The following is a 21,258-nucleotide window of genomic DNA, read 5'->3' as shown; positions in this document are numbered from 1 at the left end:
ACTAGTAGAGAGAGCCCCACTATTAATAAATCGTACTCCACAAACAGCCAAGCCCGGCTTCTCCACCACCTCTACCTTTACACCCACAAGGTGCCTTACTTCCTCCTCCGGGGATAAAACTTTTAAGAGGCATGGTAAGTTCAAGGGTGGAGGAGGAAAAGACAGAAGCACTGCTTGGGGTATGATAAGATAAAGCTGAACCACCTAGGTTCAAGAGTTTAAAGTCCATATTTTTGTAATTTCCCCCGTACAGTTTTTGTTGTTGTTTTAAGAGTTTAAGATTAGAAAGCCTTCTGTGCCATTAAGGTTGCCCTTTTTTAAAAAATGGGAAAAACCAGGACCTCCTGGATAGATTACCAGGGGCAATTAGCCCTTAGCATATCAGCAAAAAGAAGTTTCATCATTTGCTTTCCTCCTAAAAGCATGCTGAGATCTGCTTTGCTGAGAAAGCAGGCTTTGCACAATGGCAAGAGGAGTAAAGAACTCTGGAGCAAAGAGTGCTTTGTAGGGTCAGAGCTGCCAGAAGGGGGTGCTACTGTGGAGTCCCTCACAGCACTAAGGTAGTAAAACCATGTCTTCCAAGCACAAAGGCACCTGGGCCTGGCTCTTCCCAGGAAAAGAGCCCCATAGAATGTGGTGACCTGCCCCCAGCAAAGGCAGCCAGGTCACCGGAGCTACATGAAGCCCCTGTCGGCTGTCTGTCACAAGTGGTCTGATATAAGTTGCTTAATATCAATGCTTAGTTTCTTATTCCAAGAATGGATGGGTGTGATAAGGAATTGGGAGAATATATGTAAATCACTTACTAAACTGCCCCGGGTGTTACAGGAAGCAGTCAGTAAACAGTAGCTGTTGCATTATTATGTTAATAATAAATGTATTAACATCGAGGGCTCAGTAAATATTAGTTAATTAATAAAGAAACTCTTCGCCCTGGCTTTTCCTTCGTTCCTCCTTCTTTCTTCTGAGTCATACAATCTTAGAGTTCCAAGCCCCAATTACAGGTGAGTGCTGTATGTTCTATTAAACTGTAATTTCAGGCTTTTGTGGGCTCGATTTGGGAAAAAGGATAGGGTTACATTTAAAGTTCTGAATAATAGACAAAATCAAGGTTTTAGCTGAGAACCCATTTCTAAGGTAAGAACTACATTTATGATGCTCATATATTCCTTTCTGATGTCCTGCCCCACCACCGAGTCCCTGATTCCTTGAGGGTGGAGACACAGCCCCTGGTATTTGTGTTCTCCTATCTCCTGGCGCTAACTGGATGACATTAGAGGGCCCTGAGCTCTCTCAGTGTCTTGGTGGCTTCAAGGACAGGTGGGCAGCCAGAGCATGGTCGCCCTGTCCTTGTACCCCCAACTGGAGCACCGTTATTGGAAAATCTGTTCTAAGAACATGAAAACTGAACTGAATCCAGAACTTTCAAGTTTGCACGTAACTGAATGGAACAATAATATGCTTCTGACTTACAATTAAATAAAGGGAGAAAGAAATTGTGAAACATTTTCCTCCTAGTAAGAAATCTTTTTCTTGAAGTTGCTGGTCTGCCTGAGGCCTGAATTTCATCCAGGTTTTAAGCAGAGTATGTACCAGTGATTCCCAACTTTAGGTTTATAAGACCCCAGGGTCCCTCTGATAATCTTTAAGATTTCTTATACTTTCCAAACAAAATGGATTTTAATTCTTTCCTTAAGATATATTTACATACGTATATGTATAAGTACAGAACACGTTTTAAACTGGATGTATATGCTCCAAGGACTTAAACAATGATGACCAGTTGGGTGTTAAAACTCTGAAAAGGTGGGGAATCACTGACCTGGATTATCCCTGGAAGCCAGGAAGGAAAATAAAATAGTTCAGATTCTACAACTTTGCCTTTGTCCAAATAACACACTCAATGTTGGCCACTGGCTACAAGAGGGGTCTACAGAAGTCCATGCTTTGTTGCTAACCACTACTCTCAACTGCTTTTACCAACTCCCAAGATAAATTTGACCCTCTGGTCTAAGAACAAAAGGACAAAGTATTTGTTCACCAATAAGGGATCTCCCTACTCATCTTACTTGCACATCAGTGTTCTCCCCCAATACCACAAATCTTTATTATCTCTACCTCTATAAATCTTACATTATGAACTATTTTAAAGTATAAATATACAGAAATAATTCCTATAGCGATTGATAACATAATCTACTATTTTCTTACAAACACACAACTGTGACTGATAAGCCAATGATACACTACTTTAAGGACCTCTCTTTGACAAGTTATTTGTAGCCAAAAAGTTGTATTTCATGAAAACTACTACATGATTCAGATGTTAAAAAAATAATTAGTAATCCTAACTGACCTAAGGCCTAATTAGTCAAAATTAATGAAACCTTAAGGTAGTTTAGAACACTCAACATTCTAGGCAGTTTTAAATATTAGACATTGCAGAGTCACCACTGAAAGAAGCCAATGGACCCATAAACCTACTTTATCTCTAAATCTTTCTTCACAAAAACTTTTTACTCAAGTCCTCAAATGTCTACTGAAATGAATTAAACTATTAGAAAGTGATGACATTTAGGTATCTTAAGTATTTATATCACTTATAAAGTATTGTTCATGACCCTGCAAAGAAAGCTAAAACTTGGTTTCACACTTCCCTCTCCCATTGTTTTGCCCAATTTTTATAGAGATGGCAACTTCTGATATCATTATAATTTGTTTCACATAGTCACTATGCAGAAAATGAAACACCATCACCAAACTGGAATACTGCTAAATAAACGTTTCAAATGGCTACAGACTTCAGAATATTCCTGCCACTTTGCGCTACCCACCTTCCACTGCAAGGTTAGTGAACTTTTGCTCCTGTGTGCCAGCTTAGGTGGGAAAGGACACTCGGGTGCGCAGCTGTGGGTGGTGAAGCTAACCGGCTCAGAGCAGGATCCCTTTACGGAATTGTACATAGCATACACCCTGAAAACAGACAGACAAATACAGTCAGTGGCAGAGGCCCATCACAGAAGACCGGGGTTTTTAATCTCAGCTTTGCCCCAGGACTTTCCACGGAGAACAGAATTTCTTATGTAGTACACACCATGACCCTTATTCTTATTTACTGGTCTTGTCCTGACCTAACTATGGTCAGCATTTTCAGGGGAAAATCATCCCAGCAGGCGATGTACCTCAATGCATTCTCTCCTCCCACTAACTGTCAGAGCCACCCAGCCCCATTTAAGACAGGCAGAGGCTACTGACTGGAAAAGAATATGCTCAATAAGGAAATATACTTATTCCCCAAAATGGCCCCCAAATATATATTCTAAAATCCATCAAGCCACTCTCTGGTTGACTTTGTCTGGAAAAAGGCTAAAAGTACAGATAAGGGTTGGGTCAAAGGAGACAAGAAGCAGTGATGAGAGTCCACAAACAGAGAGAGAGAGAGGTAGAAGTACAAACAACAAAGTAGATACCATCTTTGAACTGTTGATAATACTGCAGGTATTTAGGTAGAAATAAGGACATTTCACACACAGAAACAGGCTTGCTACTGCCAAATGCATCTCTCTTCTAATTCATTAAAAACATGTCTCAGGTACAGTTTATCCATGTGAACATCTAACTCTTACACCTGGAGCCAAGAATAAGGATGTGCATTCTGCACATTAAAATGCCTGGTTAGATACTCAACATATGGACCCGATTTCTCCAGAGAAGCTGTGAAAAAAAAGCATACAACACACTATTATAAAACTACACTCCTTTCAAATAGCATAAAATAGATGATTTTTTACCATCTTCTTTTCTACTTTTCCATTTTTTAAATATTGGGCATTAAAAAAAAAACTTGAAAACATACTCTTTTAAAAAGACAACAAAGAAACCTTTGCTGCCTAAAAAGGATGCATGGATTAAGCTATTCAGAATTTGTAAATACATCAAGTCCTTAATTCTTAACAACTTTATGAGCTGCCATTAAAGACAGAAGAACACTCAGACTAGAGAGGTGAAGTAAATTTCCCAAAGCTACACAGCTAGAAAGATCAATTGCACTCATTCATGGAGATATAACTGCTATACTGTATTCCCTACTGTCCTATTCATCCTGCAATCCACTTCCCCTCACTCTGCCCAATGAATAAATAACAGCTACAGATAACATCATGGAAAATAGGACCTAATTAAGGAGAAAGGATTTAAAAAAATCATACACCTGAAGTCCACCACAAAAAATTTATAAAGGCCACGCAAGTCAAAAGTACTAACAGACATGCCTACCTTCCATTCTAAAAGGTAAAATACATATTTACTGGATATTTGACTTGTTTGCCTTAGGGGAGGACACCATGATATTTGATCCAAACAAAAGATACCTCTCATTAAGATGCTCTTCACCCAACCTGATGACAGAAATGCTCCTTTTTGCATTCACTGTAAGTAGGCACATGATAACAGAAAATGAAACAGGAGACTTGGCAAGATCATTTCCGTGTATCAGGACAGGTTCACTGGGAGTAAGTTACTTAAAAATGAATCACAGAATGTTCCAGACATGGGCAGGGTTCCAGCCTGAACTTTAACAGATCAGTTGAATTCTCCAACTGATGGCTTATCGACTGTATTTTGCCCAAAGTACGTGTGGGGGGAGGGAAGGAATATAGTGTTTTAAAATATTACCGCCACCTATGAATTAAAGGACATAGGCAACGATCACCAGAAAAGAGACAAGCAGACATTATGCACTCCTAATGAGAGACCATGCCACTATCTATAAAATCCTTGCCAGAAAAATTGAACCTGTATCTGATTAAGCCTCTTCACTGCTTTATAGGAAACATGGAGAGAACATTATTAAGCAACACTGCAGGATACAATCAGGCTAATTCACAGTGTGGAAAAGTCTACAGGACAAAAAAAAAAAATTTATTCCAATAAATAAATTGTAAGAAGAGAAAAAAGGGATGGAGGGAAAACCTATAGCTTAAAAGAAATTTAAGAGCTATAAGCCAAACACAATACTCAAACCACGTCTAAATTCCAATTACAACAAACTGAAGAAATAAAACCTTCATTTTTAGGGCAGTTGAGGAAATGGGAACAGTGTCTGGATTTTAAAGACATGAAGGAATTTACCATTTTTGTTTATTTTGGATGGGCATGGGGTGTGTGATGATGGTAATGTGGTTCACAGGTGAAATAATATGATGTCTGGACTTTACTTCAAAATAACTGTTGGGGGAGGGCATAGGAGAAGGCACCAAGGAAATAAAAAGTTGGGTGGTGGGCATATGAGAGTTCATTAAATTACTGTCCACTTTTGACTACAACTGAAATCTTCAGAAACAAAAAGTTAAAAATTAAGCCAAGGCTGACAAAAATGGAGATCTCTCGTTTAAAAAAATGAACCTCTGGCTTCTCTTAAAAACCAGAAGTTATAGCAACACTGAGCTGCAGACCTGAATGACAGGAATTAAATGAAACTGAGAGCAGCTCCCCCTTTAGATGGGCAGGTGCTGTCCAGTTCAGAGTCCCCACCACTCCCTACTGCTCCCCGGAACTGAGATTGCTTTGTCGCTGCCTTTTACCCAATCCTCTTTACCCACTTCCGTTCCCAGGAGGTATCACATGTTGCGGTCACTACGCATTTGCTTATGAATTCAGACTTATATTCAGATAGACCAAGTCCTAAATATCCACAAAAACAGTCAGCACCAAAAATCCACTGGGTAATAGAGCAGAGGAAAGGAGGGAGGGGAAGAGCCTGCCAAGGACTAGCAGACCGCAGTTAGTTAGCTGGGGAGAGCTGGATTCAGTCAAGTTCGTTCTTTCATTTCAATGAGATTCTTGGAGTCACAAATCCATACTGATCGGGCTAGAGAAACATGAGAGAAGGAGGCTCCTGACAGCCAGGTTGGGAGGATGACAGTAGGAATGAAGGAACCTGATGACACAACTAAAAATCTGAGGTACTTGAGGATAGACAGTTGTACGGGCCGGCAGGAGTCAGTGCCCTTGTCTTTAAACTCAGAGAATGTTATAGTTTGTCTAAATGAGAAGTCAATGCTCTGCACTTGTAAAAAGTCTGTCTGCAAAGGAAACAAGATCTATTTTACGTGGCAATATAAATGTGCTGCACTCAGTACCTAAAACTTGACATGATATCTAAGTATCTCATGATTACATCTGTCAATTCAAATTGTCGAGTAAATAGATAGCAACTAATAACTGTAGTAACTACCTGCTCCGTTTTTACCAGTAATTTTCACAGAAAAGTCTCTGTAAATGAGATTATATTTTGAAGAATGTTGCAATCTTGTTTCTCACATGATGGTGATGTGTTTTCTCTAAATACCATGATGTGACAGGAAGATCTGTGGAGTAGGACGAGTGTCCTAAGTTAAATATATCAGCAAACAATTCAGTTCTTTTAGCATTTATACCAGCAAAAAGTAATACACTTTTCTAAGGATATAACTAACCTTGTGTTGGGTTTGCACATTTGTTTCAGTTTAAGTACCAACTAAATGTGTATGGAACAGGTGCTCCAAAAATTTAAGAAATTTGCCTCCCCCTTCCTCCAGCACGTCTGTAACATACCAGGAGCTGCAATTTCCAGTCAGTAACACCTATTTCGTGAATGGACCTAGAGTCTGTCAGAATACAAATAAGTCAGAAAGAGAAAAACAAATACCATATGCTAACACATATATATGGAATAAAAAAAAATGGTTCTGAGGAACCTAGGGGCAGGACAGGAATAAAGACGCAGACGTAGAGAATGGACTTGAGGACACGGGGAGGGGGAAGGGTAAGCTGGGAGGAAGTGAGAGAGTGGCATGGACATATATACACTACCAATTGTAAAATAGATAGCTAGTGGGAAGCAGCCGCATAGCACAGGGAGATCAGCTCAGTGCTTTGTGTCCACCTAGAGGGGCGGGATAGGGAGGCTGGGAGGGAGACGCAAGAGGGAGGGGATATGGGGATATATGTATATGTACAGCTGATTCACTTTGTTATAAAGCAGAAACTAACACACCATTGTAAAGCAATTATACTCCAATAAAGGTGTTAAAAAATAAATTAAATAACACCTATTTCATAACTCCACACTGAGCTGGTCAACCACATATTTTTGGAAACGTTTCATCACATAATTTTTCTGGGAAATGTTATTACATGATATCATCTCTCGGCAACCTCTTTGCCAAATTGTTTATGACAATGACTGGATAACGGCTTCAAATTCTGCATTGAAATTGCTATCCATTCCAAAACTCAAGTTCCTGATTATCCTATCATTGATAAAAATATAAATTCTTGACTCCCACAGTAAAATGATTGTTTCAATGCAACTATTAATTATAAAACTACCAATTAAAAGAGGAATATGCTTTTCTTTGTATGTGTATAAATAAATGAATATATAAATGTTTGTGACTGTAAAGTTACATACTTATGCGTAAGTATTATAAAACAGAATGTTATTTACTTGTATGTATGTATGTATTGGATTTTTCTCATTCCTCTCTCTTCTTCCACACACACACAGACACACACAGACACACACAGACACACACACACACACACACACCCCGAGAAGGGAGATTCTGCATTGGTGGCGTCATTCCATAACACAATACCCTATATGGAAACACTGAATAAATACACTTTGACAATTACAAATTGATTCCTTTTAAACATTCAACCAACATTAAACCAAAAAAAGCAATCTGTGTAAGAACTGGGTAACTAATATAAAAGTGATGACTTTAATAAAAATAACCCAGGACCCAACACCTACATTTTAAAAATCAACATAATAGAGGAATTATTGAGGGAATTACTTTCCTCAATCACTAGGAGAAAAAATAAAGTGGTCAGATAGATGTGGAGCAATGACATGAAAATACATAGAAAAAGTGAGGAAAATAATCTTTAAAACCTGAAATGTCTCAGGATACAATTTTCAATGTGGAATTTGGACTAAAGGGCATAGCAAGCGCCAATCTGAACAGCTACAGACACATAACTTATAGCACCATCTCAGGATGCCACTGGTCTCTTAATAAATTATTCCCAATAACAGTGAGGTGATGGCAAGTAGAATTCAAGAGCTATTCTTGCCTGGGAACTGATGCCAAGCACTATACAGTTCAATGACAGAACTCCATGACTGAGAGGCTGCTACTTTAAAAAATGGTTGTGTATCTGAATGATGAACTCAGACAATACTCACTAACATGAGGGAGGAAAAAATTGAAAATGAGAAAAAGAATTCCATAAAGATATCAAGCAAGCAATGTGAAGGAGATGGAATCAGAAAGCAAAACCAAAAGCAACAAGAAAGGAGCCCTAGGTGAGATGTCAGTACCTGACCTGAGAAAGAAACCTTTCACTCTACGGAAGAGTGATTTTTTTTTTTTTTTTTTTTTGCGGTATGCGGGCCTCTCACTGTTGTGGCCTCTCCCGCTGCGGAGCACAGGCTCCGGACGCGCAGGCCCAGTGGCCATGGCTCACGGGCTTAGTTGCTCCGCGGCATGTGGGATCTTCCCGGACCAGGGATCGAACCCGTGTCCCCTGCATCGGCAGGCGGATTCTCAACCACTGCGCCACCAGGGAAGCCCCGGAAGAGTGATTTGAACAGACTTCTGCAGGTCTTTGTCAAAATGTGCACTATTAACAACTAGAAGGAGAATACAGTCTGCTTGGCACTGCTAAAAGAAACATCTGTTTTCATCACTGGCTCTCCAGACTTCCTATAAGGCGACACTTTCTAAATTGGTAATGTACAAATAAATGAAAACGGTAATAAATACAAATGTTCATTTTGCAGCTGGACAGTAATGGAATTCGTTTGGAGCTTCTGTTGTGGAAAAGTGAGGAAATATTTCCATGTAGCTTTTGAGGCCTTATAGGTGACTATTAAATTTAAAATTATATTTGAGGCTACTGTGATGATAAAAGCTTACATTCCTGGAACTAAGATTTGAAGAATGTTAATTGCATCATAAAAAGAGATTTTTGCTCTGCTTTTTTCAGCTCCAATTATGATATATCTTTATCTCAATAAAATAATGAGTGGTATGGTCAAACTTCATCATGAAGTCCTTTTTATTTTTAGTGCGGAAAATCTGCAACCACTTCAGAAAAACAAAACAAACAAAACAACATTTATAGGTGTTACAGATTTATAATCGATTTCCACATATATTTCATTTGCTCTCACACCATCTTTCTGAGGCTGGTATCCTTATCATCCTCATTTTACGAATGAGAAAACAAGGACATTGAAGCTTACATGGCTTGCCTAATCACATACCCTCAGTAAGTGCCTGAGTCGTTAATTCCAAATTCCAAGGTCTGCCTACTATGTCATCAAGCTGCCTCCCAAAACAATTCAAGGCAGAAGAGACTGACTCTACGTAGGGGTGGGAAGTGTTAAGAGTATTCTCTAGCTTGAAAAATGAAAGGCTGTATAAGGAAAGAGAATGAATGGACTGTGGAATAGCCAGAGCAAAATAACTACAATTGGGACTGTTTTTTTCTTAGGAAAGAATTTTTTTAAAAAATACTAAAAGCGATATGTTCTGGAAGATGGCGCAGTAGAAGGACATGTGCTCACTCCCTCTTGAGAGAGCACCGGAATCACAAGTAACTGCTGAACAATCATCGACAGGAAGACATTGGAACTCACCAAAAAAGATACCCTACATCCAAAGACAAAGGAGAAGCTGCAATGAGATGGTAGGAGGGGTGCAATCACAATAAAATCATAACCACTGGGTGGGTGACTCACAAACTGGAGAACAATTATAACACAGAAGTCCATCCACTAGAGTGAAAGTTCTGAGACCCATGTCAGGCTTCCCAACCTGGGGGTCTGGCAATAGGAGGAGGAATTCCCAGAGAATCAGACTTTGAAGGCTTTAGGGATTTCAGGACTTCAACAGGACTGGGGGAAACAGAGACTCCACTCTTGGATGGCACATGCAAAGGAGGGTGTGCATTGGGACCCAGGGGAAATGAGTAGTGACCCCACAGAAGACTGAACAAGACTTACCTGCTAGTGTTGGAGGGTATCCTGCAGACGCGGGGGGCAGCTGCGGCTCACCATGGGGACAAGGACACTGGCAGCAGAAGTTCTGGGAAGTACTCCTTGGCGTAAGCCCTCCCAGAGTCCACCATTAGCCCCACCAAAGGGGCTGAAGACTCCAGTGCTGGGTTGCCTCAGGCCAAACAACCAACAGGGAGGGTACTTAGCCCCACCCATCAGCAGACAAGTGGATTAAAGTTTTACTGAGCTCTGCCCACCAGAGCAACACCCAGCTCTACCCACCACGAGTCCCTCCCAGCAGGACGCTTGCACAAGCCTCTTAGATAGCCTCATCCACCAGAGGGCAGACAGCAGAAGCAAGAACTACAATCCTGCAGCCTGTGGAACGAAAACCACATGCACAGAAAGATAGACAAAATGAAAAGGCAGGGGACTATGTACCAGATGAAGGAACAAGATAAAACCCAGAAAAACAATTAAATTAAGTGGAGATAGGTAACCTTCCAGGAAAAAGAATTCAGAATAATGATAGTGAAGATGATCCAGGACCTCGGAAAAAGAATGCAGGCAAAGATTGAGAAGATGTAAGAAATGTTTAACAAAGACCTAGAAGGACTAAAGAACAAACAAAAAAGAGATGAACAATACAATAACTGAAATGAAAAATACACCAGAAAGCATCAATAGCAGAATAACTGAGGCAGAAGAACGGATAAGTGACCAGGAAGACAGAATGGTGGAATTCACTGCCACAGAACAGAATAAAGAAAAAAGAATGAAAAGAAGTGAAGACAGCCTAAGAGACCTCTGGGACAACATTAAACACACCAACATTCGCATCTGTAAGGCATCCCAGAAGGAGAAAAGAGATAGGACCTGACAAAATATTTGAAGAGATTATAGTCAAAAACATCCCTAACATGGGAAAGCAAATAGCCACCCAAGTCCAGGAAGCGCAGAGAGTCCCACGCAGGATAAACCCATGGAGAAACATGCCAAGACACAAAGTAATCAAACTGACAAAAATTAAAGACAAAGAAAAATTATTAAAAGCAACAAGGGAAAAATGACAACATACAAGGGAACTCCCATAAGGTTAATGGGTGTTTTCTCAGCAGAAACTCTACAAGCCAGAAGGGAGTGGCATGATATATTTAAGGTGATGAAAGGGAAGAACCTACAACCAAGATTACTCTACCCAGCAAGGATCTCATTCAGATTCAATGGAGAAATCAAAAGCTTTACAGACAGGGGCTTCCCTGGTGGCACAGTGGTTGGGGGTCCGCCTGCCGACGCAGAGGACGAAGGTTTGTGCCCCTGTTCGGGAGGATCCCGCATGTCGCAGAGCGGCTGGGCCCATGGCTGCTGGGCCTGCGTGTCCGGAGCCTGTGCTCCGCAGCGGGAGGGGCTGCAGTGGTGAGAGGCCCGCGTACCAAGGGAAAAAAAAAAAAAGCTTTACAGAAGGAATTTCTCTAAGTGGGGAACACAAGAGAGGAAAAGGACCTACAAAAACAAACCCAAAACAATTAAGAAAATGGTACTAGTAACATAAATATCGACAATTACCTCAAACGTGAATGGATTAAATGTTCCAACCAAAAGACCCAGGCTTGCTGAATGGATACAAAAACAAGACCCATATATGTGCTGTCTCCAAGAGACCCACTTCAGACGGGGACACGTACAGACTGAAAGTGGGAGGACGGAAAAAGATATTCCATGCAAATGGAAATCAAAAGAAAGCGGGAGTAGCCATACTCATATCAGATAAAATAGACTTTAAAATAAAGAATGTTACAAGAGACAAAGAAGGACACGACATAATGATCAAGGGATCAATTCAAGAAGAAGATTAACAATTATAAATACATACACACCCAACACAGAAGTACCTCAATACATAAGGCAACTGCTAAAAGCTATAAAAGAGAATCACAGTAACAGTGGGGGAATTTAACACCTCACTTACACCAATGGACAGATTATCAAGACAGAAAATTAATAAGGAAACTCAAGCTTTAAATGACACAACAGACTAGGATAGATTTAATTGATATTTATAGGACATTCTATCCAAAAACAACAAAATACACTTTCTTCTCAAGTGCACACAGAACATTCTCCAGGATAGATCACATCTTGGGTCACAAATCAAGGCTCAGTAAATTGAAGAAAACTGAAATCATATCAAGCATCTTTTCTGACCACAATGCTGTGAGATTAGAAATAAATTACAGGGGAAAAAAACATAAAAAACACAAACATATAGAGGCTAAACAATACATTACTAAATAACCAAGAGATCACTGAAGAAATCAAAGAGGAAATCAAAAAATACTTAGAGACAAATGACAATGAAAACACGATGATCTAAAACCTATGGGATGCCGCAAAAGCAGTTCTAAGAGGGAACTTTATAGCAATACAATCCTACCTCAAGAAACAAGAAAAATCTCAAATAAACAATCTAACGTTACACCTAAAGGAACTAGAGAAAGAAGAACAAACAGAACCCAAAGTTAGCAGGGGGAAAGAAATCATAAAGATCAGATCAGAAATAAATGAAAAAGAAACAAAGAAAACAATAGCAAAGATCAATAAAACTAAAAGCTGGTTCTTTGAGAAGATAAACAAAATTGATAAACCTTTAGCCAGACTCATCAAAAAAAAGAGGGAGAGGACTCAAATCAATAAAATTAGAAATGAAAAAGAAGTTTCAACAGACACTGCAGAAATACAAAGCGTCCTGAGAGACTACTGCAAGCAACTCTATGCCAATGAAATGGACAACCTGGAAGAAATGGACAAATTCTTAGAAAGGTATAACCTTCCAAGACTGAACCAGGAAGAAACAGAAAATATGAACAGAACAATCACAAGTAATGAAATTGAAACTGTGATTAAAAATCTTCCAACAAACAAGTCCAGTACCAGATGGTGTCACAGGTGAATTCTATCAAACATTTAGAGAAGAGCTAACACCCATCCTTCTCAAACTCTTCCAAAAAATTTCAGAGGAAGGAACACACCCAAACTCATTCTACAAGGCCACCATCACCCTGATACCAAAACCAGACAAAGATAATACAAAAAAAGAAAATTATAGACCAATATCACTGATGAATATAGATGCAAAAGTCCTCAACAAAATACTAGCAAACAGAATCCAACAACACATTAAAAGGATCATACACCATGATCAAGAGGGATTTATCCCAGGGGCACAAGGAATCTTCAATATATGCAAATCAATGTGATACACCATATTAACAAATTGAAGAATAAAAACCATATGATCATCTCAACAGATGAAGAAAACGCTTCTGACAAAATTCAACACCCATTTATGATAAAAACTCTCCAGAAAGTGGTCACAGAGGGAACCTACCTCAACATAATAAAGGCTGTATATGACAAACCCACAGCAAACATCAGTCTCAATGGTGAAAAACTGAAAGCATTTCCTCTAAGATCAGGAACAAGACAAGGATGTCCGCTCTCACCACTATTATTCTACATAGTTCTGGAAGTTTTAGCCATGGCAATCAGAGAAGAAAAAGAAGTAAAAGGAATCCAAATTGGAAAAGAAGAAGTAAAACTGTCACTGTTTGCAGATGACATGATATTATACATAGAAAATTCCTAATGATGCCACCAGAAAACTACTAGAGCTAATCAATAAATCTGGTAAAGTAACAGGATACAAAATTACTGCACAGAAATCTCTTGCATCCCTATACACTAACAACGAAAGATCAGAAAGAAATTAAGGAAACAATCTCATTCACCACTGCAACAAAAAGAATAAAATACCTAAGAATAAACCTACTTAAGGGGGTAAAAGACCTGTACTAAGAAAACTATAAGACACTGGTGAAAGAAATCAAAGATGACACAAATAGGTGGAGAGATATACCATGTTAGTGGACTGGAAGAATGAATATTGTGAAAATGACTATACTACACAAAGCAATCTACAGGTTCAATGCAATCCCTATCAAATTACCAATGGCATTTTTTACAGAACTAGAACAAAAAACCTTAAAATTTGTATGGAGACACAAAAGACCCCAAATAGACAAAGCAATCTTGAGGGAAAAAAATGGAGGTGTAGGAATCAGACTCCCTGACTTCAGACAATACTACAAAGCTACAGTAATCAAGACAATATGGTACTGGCAACAAAAACAGAAATATAGATCAATGGGACAGGATAGAAAGCCCAGAGATAAACCCACACAGCTATGGTCAACTAATCTATGACAAAGGAGGTAAGGATATACAATGGAGAAAAGACAGTCTCTTCAATAAACGGTGCTGGGAAAACTGGACAGCTACATGTAAAAGTATGAAATTAGAACACTCCCTAATACCATACACAAAAATAAACCCCAAATGGATTAAAGACCTAAATGTAAGACCATACACTATAAAGCTCTTAGAGGTAAACATAGGAAGAACACTCTCTGACATAAATCACAGCAAGATCTTTTTTGACCCATCCCCTAGACTAACGGAAATAAAAACAAAAATAAACAAATGGGACGTAATGAAACTTAAAAGCTTTTGCACAGCAAAGGAAACTGAGAATGGGAGAAAATATTTGCAAACAAATCAACAGACAAAGGATTAATGTCCAAAATACATAAACAGCTTATGCAGCTCAATATAAGAAAAAGCAAAACAAACAACCCAATCAAGAAATGGGCAGAAGACCTAAATAGACATTTCTCCAAAGAAGACATACAGATGGCCAAGAGGCACATGAAACCTGTTCAATATCACTAATTATTAGAGAAATGCAAATCAAAACTACAATGAGGTATCACCTCACACTGGTTAGAATGGGTATCATCAGAAACTCTACAAACAACAAATGCTGGAGAGGGTGTGGAGAAAAGGGAACCCTCTTGCACTGTTGATGGGAATGTAAATTGATACAGCCACTATGGAGAACAGTATGGAGATTCCTTAGAAAACTAAAAATAGAATTACCGTATGACCTAGCAATCCCACTACTGGGCATATAGCCTGAGAAAACCATAATTCAAAAACATACATGTACAACAATGTTCATTGCAGCACTATTTACAAGAGCCAGACATGGAAGCAACCTAAATATCCATCAACAGATGACTAGATAAAGAAGATGTGGCACATTATAAAATGGAATATTACTCAGCCATAAAAAGGAATGAAATTGAGTTATTTGTAGTCAGGTGGATGGACCTAGAATCTGTCATACAGAGTGAAGTCAGAAAGAGAAAAACAAATACCATTGGCTAATGCATATATATATGGCATTTTAAAAAGTGGTACTGATAAACCTAGTGGCAGGGCAGTAATAAAGACACAGACGTGGAGAACGGAGTTGAGGGCATGGGGGTGAAGGGGAAGCTTGGATGAAGTGAGAGAGTAGCACTGACATATATACACTACCTAATGTAAAATGGATGGCTAGTGGGAAGCAGCCGCATAGCACAGGGAGATCAGCTAGGTGCTTTGTGGCCACCTAGAGGGGTGGGAGAGGGAGGGTGGGGGGAGGGAGGGGATATGGGAATATATGTATACATATAGCTGATTCACTTTGTTGTACAGTAGAAACTAACAACATTGTAAAGCATTTATACTCCAATAAAGATGTGGAAAAAACAAAAAACAAAAAGACACATGCACCCCAATGTTCACTGCAGCACTATTTACGATAGCCAGGTCATGGAAGCAACCTAAATGCCCATCAACAGATGAATGGATAAAGAAGATGTGGTGCATATATACAATGGAATATTACTCAGCCATAAAAAGGAACAAAATTGGGTCATTTGTAGAGACATGGATGGACCTAGAGACTGTCATACAGAGTGAAGTAAGTCAGAAAGAGAAAAACAAATATATTAATTCATATATGTGGAATCTAGAAAAATAGTACAGATGAACAGGTGTGCAAGGCAGAAATAGACACAGATGTAGAGAACAAACGTATGGACACCAAGGGGGGAAAGCGGCGGGGTGGTGGTGGTGGTATGAATTGGGAGATTGGGATTGACATGTATACACTGACGTGTATAAAATAGATAACTAATGAGAACCTGCTGTACAAAAAAGTAAAGAGATCAGGATCAAAGAGATGGAGAATTTTCCATCTCTCTGGCCAGCAGAGCACTAGACCAAATAACAGCTGGTGGTGCCTTAGGCTGTTTATGTGTGGTGTCACACAAGTGTCAAATATGTCACGAAAGTGGGATCCCTGATGTGTTAGGAGGAAGTCTTAGATCCAAGGCCTCTAGATGGTAACTACCTCATGCTCCTATGTCTTTTGCGGAATCCATTAATTATTCCTTTTATCTGCCCAGAAGTTTAAGGTGTTCATAAGAAACGTAAAAAGAATTAATGAGCAAGTATTCTCAAGTTTACCCTTGGTAAGAGGCGTTAAAAAGATACGAAGAGCAACACAACAGATAGGACAGTAAATAAAGGTCAGACTTTGACATTTAACATTTTTTAAAAAGTTATTGTCAACTCACTGATGAGCAGAAAATTAATAAAGTAAACCTTTAGTAAAGCAATGACAATGAACATTAAAAGAGAAAAAAGGAAACACATGTTAACAATGTCTAATGGAGAACATTTACAGGACTCTCTATATGGTGTTAGATTTTCTGGTTTGTTGTTAAATCGACCATTTCAAAGAATGGTTAAACTATTACCATCTCAGCTTCACAAGTTATACAAATCTTTTTGTTTGTACAGACGGTGTGAAAAGTTCAATATGTTTGGGCTAAAGCTAATTCACTCAAAATCCAAAAGTTTTGATTCAAATAGGAAAAGATGGTTGCAATAGAGTTCATCTAAACAAAACAATAGCTAAGCAGATATACACTTTATGACTGAATGTAAAAACCTTGCTCTTTTATGTATTGCTTTAAACATAGTTTTAAACACTTGTGCAGTTAATAAGATATCATAATCTGAACACAGCCCTACTTTCCTTACTTTTGTTACCGAGAAAATTGTGGCATGGATTCTCTGTGATTGACCAAAGTTAAAACAGTTAATTGATGGGCAGAACCAGACTAGATCTCAAGCTTCCTAATAATTAACATATGCTCTTCCTGCTAGGCTACCCTGCCTCTACTCCACCACAAAGGGAACGTGTGGTGTGAATTAACCTTTGGAAAGTGTAATAAAGGGTGTATGCTTGATGCTTGCAATTTTATTACATAATCTTGATATATACATATATAATTGAAGAAAGGAGAATTTGTTGCTGCTCACCCTATTAGATAAAATGAGAATTTCTGATCAAATTAAAAATTAAATAAAATGGGGCTTCCCTGCTGGTGCAGTGGTTGAGAGTCCGCCCGCCGATGCAGGGGATGCGGGTTCGTGCCCTGGTCCGGGAAGATCCCACATGCCGCGGGGCGGCTGGGCCCATGAGCCATGGCCACTGACCCTGCGCGTCCAGAGCCTGTGCTCCGCAACAGGAGAGGCCACAACAGTGAGAGGCCCGTGTACCAAAAAAAAAAAAAAAAATTGAATAAAATGAAAGTTTAAATTAAAATGAAAATTTAAACGATATTATGGATCACATTCAGATTTAAAAATCTGCCTGTCTGCAGATGGATGTATGGATGTATCTTTGAGTAATCAGATGAACTCTGTAAACATTTAGATACTTTCTACCTCGCAGGTCTGTGGTTGTCCGGGTCTCTCCCTGAGATCAGTTAGCCCTGCCTTCCAGGGAAGTCATGATAGAGAGTTCAGACTCAGTAGCAAACTGTGTGAGTTGTTTTGGCAAACTGCATTAGCTCTTGCTAGAGATAATTTTGATATTTGCATTACTTATTTCAAAACGTATTGCCGGGCTTCCCTGGTGGCGCGGTGGTTGGGAGTCTGCCTGCCGATGCAGGAGACGTGGGTTCGTGCCCCGGTCCGGGAGGATCCCGCGTGCCGTGGAGCGGCTGGGCCCGTGAGCCATGGCTGCTGGGCCTGCGTGTCCAGAGCCTGTGCTCCGCGGCGGGAGAGGCCACAGCAGTGAGAGGCCCGCGTACTACACACACACAAAAAAACCAAAAAAAAAAAAAAAACCCAAACAAAACGTATTGCCTTTTAGGTCCAAACTTGAAACATGGGAAGGATTTTATTTAGTCATATTGGCTGAACATATAGTTTACATGGAAGGTCTATAACTGATATACCTATGGTAAAAAAATGATTGCTTTATAGAAAAAAATATTATATATTAAAGCACACATTCCAACGGATCTTAGAAGACTATGTAAAATAAAAATTACTTTGCAAAAGTAATTTTAAAATTCTGTTCAGGGTATCATCTACTTTTCTATTACCAGAAGCACTTCTGTGGACTCCCAATCTCTATGCTCTCAAGTGTAGGACATCAAGGAATGGCCGATGAGCAAAGGTACTGACACTTTTAGTTAGGCAGGTGCTGTAAACCAAACACTTTTAAAAAGGAGCATATTATTTATTTTAGCAATCTGAATTCCCCAATACTCACCTCACATGATAATCAGTTGCTGGTCTAAGATCTTTCAGGTTACATTCTAATTCTTCTCCGCTGCAAAGAAAAATCATCTCTTAGTCAATGATACCAGTTTCAAAAATAAAACAGGTTTTGGATTTGGGTCTCATAGTCAGGTACCAACAGTGATTCAAGAACTATTATTTCTACTTCCACCTTAAGTCAGAAATAAACTCTCCTGCTTGGTATTATCATTTTTCTGGACTAGCAAATAAGATTCCTTGAAATGGTGTCACTCTGGATCTGGAAAATGGCAAGTCTAACTTATGAATAAAATTCCAAAATATCTTACCACTTCTTCAAAATGACTACATAAAAATAAGTAAATAAGGAAGCAAGCTGAACAGAAAGACACCTAGATAAACGTAAGTGTAAATAACAGCACCAGCTGTCAACTGAAGGTGGCTCCCAGACTTGTCCTGGCAAGAACCCCAATAGCTTCAACTTCTCAACTCTCTTCAAGAAACCTCAATCTACTTCCCTCACATATCAATACTAATAAACAGCTCTCTTGCAGATGCATGCCAATAAATAGCTCTCTTACACAAAATAAAACCATTTATTTGACCAGAAGCTGCAGCAGAACCTTGACTTAATCATGAGGAAACCACCAACATTCCAGAAACTAAGTAATGTTCCCATTAAAAAAATTTTTTAAGCTGAGAGGGGTGTGTGTGGGCATAACTGTGTTCTTCACAAATGTCAGTATCTACCCAGCCACAAAAAAGAATGAAATTCTGCCATGTGTAACAACACGGATGGACCTGGAGGGTATTATGCTTAGTGAAATAAGTCAGACAAAAACAAACACTGTATGCTATCACTTATATGTGGTACCTAAAAAATAAAACAGACAAATCAACGTAACAAAACAGAAACAGTCTCACAGATATAGAGAACAAACTAGTGGGTACCAGTGGGGAGAGCGAAGTGGGGAGGGGGCAAGATATGGGTAGGGGATTGAGAAGTACAAACTATTATGTATAAAGTAAATAAGCTACAAAGATGTAATGCACAGCACAGGGAATACAGCCAATATTTTATAATAACTTTATTTATATTTTTAAATCAATTAATTAATTAATTTTTTTTACTGCATTGGGTCTTCGTTGCTGCACGCGGGCTTCCTCTAGTTGTGGCGAGTGGGGGCTACTCTTCGTTGCGGTGCGCGGGCTTCTCACTGTGGTGGCTTCTCTTGTTGGGGAGCATGGGCTCTAGGCATGTGGGCTTCAGTAGTTGTGGCTCTAGAGCGCAGGCTCATTAGCTGTCGCACACGGGCTTAGCTGCTCCGCGGCATGTGGGATCTTCCCGGATCAGGGTTCAAATCCTCGTCCCTTGCATTGGCAGGCAGATGCTTAACTAGTGTGCCACCAGGGAAGGCCTATAATAACTTTAAATGGAGTGTAATCTATAAAAATTTTGAATCACTATGTAGCATACCTGAAACTAATACTGTATGTCAACTATATTTCAAATAAATAAATAAGATTTTTTTAAAAAGCACTGGATAATTCCCAAACGATTTAATCACAGTGAGGCCACCAAACATTGTTGCTTCCCAATGTGCTGGAAGAGGAAGTACATAGAACTACCTTGATGAAAGCCTCCCACAAATGTTAAATCTGCATCTGATCAAGTTCTAGAACTAATTATCCATTTATAAGAAATATGGGGGAGGAAGATTGGTAAAAAAAGTGATTCACTTTTTGCAACTGATCAAGAATTTTTAAAAAGGTGGGAGATACACCTGAAAACTGTATTGTATGCCAACAATATGTCAATAAAAACTTTTTTAAATTAAAATTTAAAATATAAAGTAGCTATTCCATTTCCAAAAAAAAAAAAAGGATGAAAGGGAGACTATTGTAGATTTAAATAGATTTATGAGACCTAACAATCCCATGCAATGAGTAAACTTCATTTGGATTCCCAGAAGAAGAAATCAATATTAAGACACATTTTTGAGACAATTGGGAAAATCTGAATATGACCAAGGTATTAAATGATGCCAGGTATTATTGTCAGTTTTCCTAGATGTTAATGACATTGCAGTTACGTAAAAAAATATCTATGTTGATCCATATTGAACTATGTAGGAGTAACTGATGTGCTATCTGTGAGTTGCTACCAAACGCTACAATAACAACAATAATAGTAATAAAGGGGATATGATGCAAATGTGGCAAAATCTTGATAATTGTTAAATCTGAGTGATGGTTATCTGGGGGTTCATTGTAGTATTTTCTCTTTGTTTCTGTATGCTTGAAATTTAGCCATAATTTTTAAAAAATTTTAAACTGGGCTTCCCTGGTGGCACAGTGGTTGAGAATCCGCCTGCTGATGCAGGGGACATGGGTTCATTCCCCGGTCTGGGAAGATCCCACATGCCGCGAAGCGGCTGGGCCCGTGAGCCATCGCCGCTGAGCCTGTGCGTCCGGAGCCTGTGCTCCGCAACGGGAGAGTCCACAACAGTGAGAGGCCCGCGTACCACAAAAAAAAAAAAAAAAAAAAAGGTAAAAATTTTAAACTTATTGCCCTGCTAGTGATATTTAACACTTTTGTTTTCGAAAAAGTATGTATATATGTCAGTTTTCATTATTAAAGCAGAAGATTGGGGAAAAAAAAAAAGTCAGTGTTATAAAGGACAATGAAATACTGTGGA

The 21,258-nt window shown here is 39.1% G+C and overlaps 1 protein-coding gene across 4 annotated transcripts in view; it reads right to left on the bottom strand.

The window, feature by feature from the left end:
• The window catches only part of FNDC3B (fibronectin type III domain containing 3B), a 357,724-nt gene that overhangs the window by 75,532 nt on the left and 260,934 nt on the right, over window positions 1-21,258 (bottom strand). For all 4 annotated transcript variants that reach the window (XM_059065627.2, XM_067034020.1, XM_067034019.1 and 1 more), the window contains 2 exons: window positions 18,573-18,632; window positions 2,835-2,973 (listed from right to left, as the gene is read on the bottom strand). In XM_059065627.2, the coding sequence (XP_058921610.1) occupies window positions 2,835-2,973; window positions 18,573-18,632 (199 nt within the window). The remainder of the gene's footprint in view (window positions 1-2,834; window positions 2,974-18,572; window positions 18,633-21,258) is intronic.

This window comes from Kogia breviceps, chromosome 5, assembly GCF_026419965.1.
Source record: "Kogia breviceps isolate mKogBre1 chromosome 5, mKogBre1 haplotype 1, whole genome shotgun sequence".
Classification (NCBI taxonomy): domain Eukaryota; kingdom Metazoa; phylum Chordata; class Mammalia; order Artiodactyla; family Physeteridae; genus Kogia; species Kogia breviceps.
Note: the sequence above shows the minus strand (reverse complement) of the source record. Positions and strands in the feature narration are given on the sequence as shown.